This window comes from Chenopodium quinoa, unplaced genomic scaffold, assembly GCF_001683475.1.
Source record: "Chenopodium quinoa cultivar QQ74 unplaced genomic scaffold, ASM168347v1, whole genome shotgun sequence".
Taxonomy (NCBI): domain Eukaryota; kingdom Viridiplantae; phylum Streptophyta; class Magnoliopsida; order Caryophyllales; family Amaranthaceae; genus Chenopodium; species Chenopodium quinoa.
Genome location: NW_018742651.1, coordinates 608773 through 613183, shown reverse-complemented (window position 1 = coordinate 613183; position 4411 = coordinate 608773). Strand labels below are relative to the sequence as shown.

The 4411-nt window shown below is 39.8% G+C and overlaps 1 protein-coding gene across 1 annotated transcript; it reads left to right on the top strand.

Moving 5' to 3' along the window:
* The first annotated feature begins 3420 nt into the window (after positions 1 to 3420).
* On the top strand, positions 3421 to 4114 carry LOC110722000 (protein argonaute 3-like). The gene is made up of 2 exons (XM_021901224.1): positions 3421 to 3984; positions 4073 to 4114. Exons 1-2 carry the CDS (start codon positions 3421 to 3423, stop codon positions 4112 to 4114), a joined length of 606 nt encoding a protein of 201 aa, XP_021756916.1.
* Positions 4115 to 4411: the final 297 nt, after the last annotated feature.

The following is a 4411-nucleotide window of genomic DNA, read 5'->3' as shown; positions in this document are numbered from 1 at the left end:
GCATGTACAATCATTCTCCCAAGTTCATCTTTCTCGTAATTGTAAATGAATCCTTGTGGATGGAATTGAGTAATTTTGGGTTGGGTTGGATCATTAGATGGTCCACCACATTTTTTTGAATGTCTACTAAGGTGTCCCGTCCCTCCCTTGGTATCGGCCGAGAAAATTTTACCACAAGTCCGACACCGGGCTTTGGTTTCATTTTACTTAATTGATAATGTGCCCAAACTTCACCCTTTCGTTTGGTTTGAGCAAATTCCACTTCGGTACACCACTCTAATATGTAGGATTTAGGGTGTTAGGAATTTGGGTGGATTGTTCACTCGACCCGGAGGCTTGTGTTTGGCTACCTTGGGTATTAGGAATTGAAAACTCATGTTGTGATCCGTATAAATGAGGTGAGAATTGTGTTTGTTGAAATCCCGAACTAGGCATAGTCCAAGGAGCCATATCATCCATTTGTTCATACCCTCCCGTGGTTTGGGGATGAAAGAAAGGGGTGGAAGTGTTTGGAAAGGGCATGTTAGAGGAGTGAACGGGCATGTTAGGCACATGAACGGTGTTAAGGGGGGGCATTGAAGTGTTTGGGTTTGATGATTCTCTACGTTTTTATTTGGCTTTTCTAGAGGATGAGGAAGTGTTCGGGTTTGATGCCATGATATTTAATAATAATAACAACAACAATAATAATACAAATAACAATAACAAATTAACAATAACAATAATAATAACAATTAACAACAATAATAATAACAATGACAATAAGAAGTAGTAAGTATTTTTTATACAAATTAAGTTTTCAAAAATAATTATAATAATAGTAGATTATTTAGGTCAATGAGATCCCAAGTAGGAGAGGTTAGGAACGACGTTTGTCCTGAGCCCAAGTCCCGCCTTAGACAGATTTCACTAACAATCTAAATTATCCACAATAAAAATAGAAAGTACTTTTTATATAATTAAGTTATTCCAAGAAAACAACAACAACAACAACAACAATAATAATAATAATAATAATAACAATAACAATAACAATAACAATAACAATAACAATAATTTCTCGAATGTAAATATAACAATTTTTTTTTTTTTTTTTGTAGTAGTAGACTAATAAAAGTAATAATAGTAAAAATGTAAAATTTATAAGAGAGTAGGAATTTTTTTTTTTTACAAAAAAGAGTAAGATTGTAGCCTTGTAGCCTTTGTAGGAATTAGAGAGTAAGAAAATTAGAGAATAAGAGAGAAGAGATGAGTTGATGAATTGTGAAAAATTTGGAGGAAGAAATGGGGTATTTATAGGGAATTTGGGTGGGAAAATTGCCAAAAACTAGTCGTTATTATAGCTGTTGGAAAACGGCTCTAAAACGGCTAGTTTCCAACGGCTATGGCACAGGACGTGCCGTGCCGGACCGTGCCTCGTGCCGTGCCGGTGGTCGTGCAAGTGTATCGACCCACGTGCCAGCCACTGTGCCGCCCGCCGTGCCACGGGCCATGCCCGTGTCAAAATCCAAAATTTTGTTCACGGCACGGCCCACAGGTGGGCCACCGTGCCGTTCCGGCGACCGTACCGTTTTGGGTCGTGCCGGAATCGTGTCGGGCCCGTACCGACCGTGTGCCGGCACGGCCAGTGCCCATCTTTACCTCCTAATAGTGATGGGGAAGATTTGATTGCTGGAAGGAGACAAAGATTGGGTCTGTTGTTGTCCAAGCATACATATTTTGCAACTTTTGAGTGGAAAGTTAGGCAAAAATTTGCAAATAGAGAGGACTTCAAGAATGTTGTAGCTAAATATGGAGTGTTGCAGGGAAGAAAAGTGAGCATTGTTGTGAGTGACAAAAAAAAATCTCAAAGGTTGGGTGTGAAATGCATAGAAAAATGTCCATTCTATGTATATGCTTTATGGGATACTAGGATAGCTACAATAGTGGTTAAGACAGTGAAAGGCTCTCACACTTGTCAGAGAAATATGAAAAGGAACAGGCAGCTGAAATCAAATTGGGTTGCACAACAATTTCTTAATGTGTTTAAGACAAGGCCACATTGGCCAGTAAAGGAAATTGTTGAGTGTGTTAGGAAGGCATACAGGATGCTTGTAACAAGAGACTTTGCTTATAGAGTTAAATATAATGCCCATAAAATGTTATATGGGTCAATGCATGACCACTACAACAAGTTGGGTGGGTATTTGAAGGCAATAAAGGAATGTAGTCCTGGAACAGAGTTGGAGCTTGTTACTGACACTGAAAAGCAAGCTATCCCACTAATTTTCCAGAGGCTATTTGTATGTTTTAAAGGTCTTAAAACTGGGTGGTTGCAAGGTTGTAGGAAGGTCTTGGCAGTTGATGCCTGTTTTCTAAAGACCTTTTTGGGGGGTCAACTGTTGGATGTTGTTGGTAGGGACAATAATGATCAAATGTTCCATGTGTGTTGGGCTGTAGTTGAGGGTGAGAACAACTCCATCTGGGAGTGACTCTTCATGAAGCTTGCTGCTTCTCTAAAGCTAGGAGAGGGAGAAGGGATCTCAATAATTTCTGATGAGCATCAGGTATCATTCTTAGCTCAGTTTTGTCATTAAGCAAGCTTGTTATGTTATTGTGTTGTGTTGAATTTTTTGTTGTGTTGTTGTATCTTATGTATTTCTATGATGACAGAGTATAGTGCACAATGTCTCAACTGTTTTGCCTAAGGCAGAGCACAGACATGTGCTAGACACATAGTTGCTCATTGGCACAAGAAGTACAGAGGGGATGATATGAAGCTACTCTTTTGGAGGATTGCTAAATCATAAAATGTGGCTGACTATAATGAAGGGCTGAAGAAGCTTTGAGAGTTGAATATAGATGCTGCAATTGATTTCGAACTACATAGGCTTGAATTGTTTTGCAGAGCCTTTTTGAGTCCTAGAGTGAAGAGAGATGCTAGTACTTCAAACATAGCTGAGACATTTAATGGCTACATCATCCAGGCAAGGACTAACACTTGCTTTTCATGATAGAAGATATTAGAATAGCACTGATGCAAAGACTGGTGCTCAAAAGACAAGATATGATGAAGGGCACATCAGTGCCATGTAGTAGCATCCATTTACTTTGTTGGCAAGGAATTAGAGTTGTTTGTTGACAAATGCTACTACAGGGAGACTTACTTGTCTGTGTATGCAGGTACTAAGAAGCCTATTTATGACTTCATTCTCCAAAATGTGTTGTTGTATGCATTGAATTTGTATGTAATCCAATTTTGTTGTGTCTTTTGTTAGGTTCCATTCCACCAATTCAAGGTGAAAGACACTGGCCTGGAGTGTTTATGACTATTGACCCTCCACCAATTAAAATTGGTCCACGGAGGCCAAGGAAGAATCGAATCAAAGATCCCTTGAGAACCCCAAAAAATCAGGTTCTTTGACAAGGACAGGGATTGAAATGACATGTTCCCTGTGCAAAACCAAAGGGCACAATAAAAGGAAGTGTCCAAATAAAGACTTTGTACAACCATCTGAACCAGCTCCAAAAAGGGCAAAAGGGAGGCCAAGGAAGGATGCTAACCATGCTGCAACAACTCAAAATCCAACTACATCTGCAGCTCAAACTACAACATCATCAGTCCAAGCTTCTCAGGCTATATCACACCACTCCATGATTGCACAGCCTACCATACTTGGTAGAGGAGGAAGAAAAGTGTTAATGTGGAGGGGTTCAAGGGGTGGCAGGGGTTATGGAGTTGTTGCAGCCAACGTAGGAAGGGGAAGAGGTTCTAATGTTGTAGGAAGGGGGAGGGGTTCTGAAGCTGTAGGAAGGGGAAGGGGTGGAAGTTCTTATGCTGCTGCAGGAAGGGGAAGGGGTGCAGATGCTGCTGCAGGAAGAGGAAGGGGTGCAGATGATAGTGGAAGGGGGAGGGGTAGGACAAGGGGCAGGGGCAGAGGAAGGCACCAAGTTCCACAAGGTGCTGGTGTTTACATTGCACCAGATGGATCTGCAATGACTACTGTAAGTGAAATTAGGGTGAAATTCTCTATTTATGTAACTTAAACATGAAAGTGATGTCCTGTTTTTTTTTTTTTTTTTTTGGAAACAGAACCAAGGTAACCAGAGAAGAGGAAGGTTAGCAATTGATTAGTTCCACTGCAGTCAAGGAAGTCAAGGCTCCACCTTACATCAACCAACTCAGTAGTTAACTATGTAATTCCATGATTGCACCTAACTTTTAGTGTAACTAGATATTTTAGTGTTTAGGCAATAGTTTGTTAAAGTCAGCTTTTGGAAACAGTCTTTTAGGCATGTTGGCTTTAATTTACTTTGCATATTACAATGTCATGGCATAAACTATTGCAGGTTTCTTTTTGTGTCTTTTGAACAAAACAATTTCAACTTATTATGTTCAATATAACAACTATCTTTAATGTGTTCATTTCTT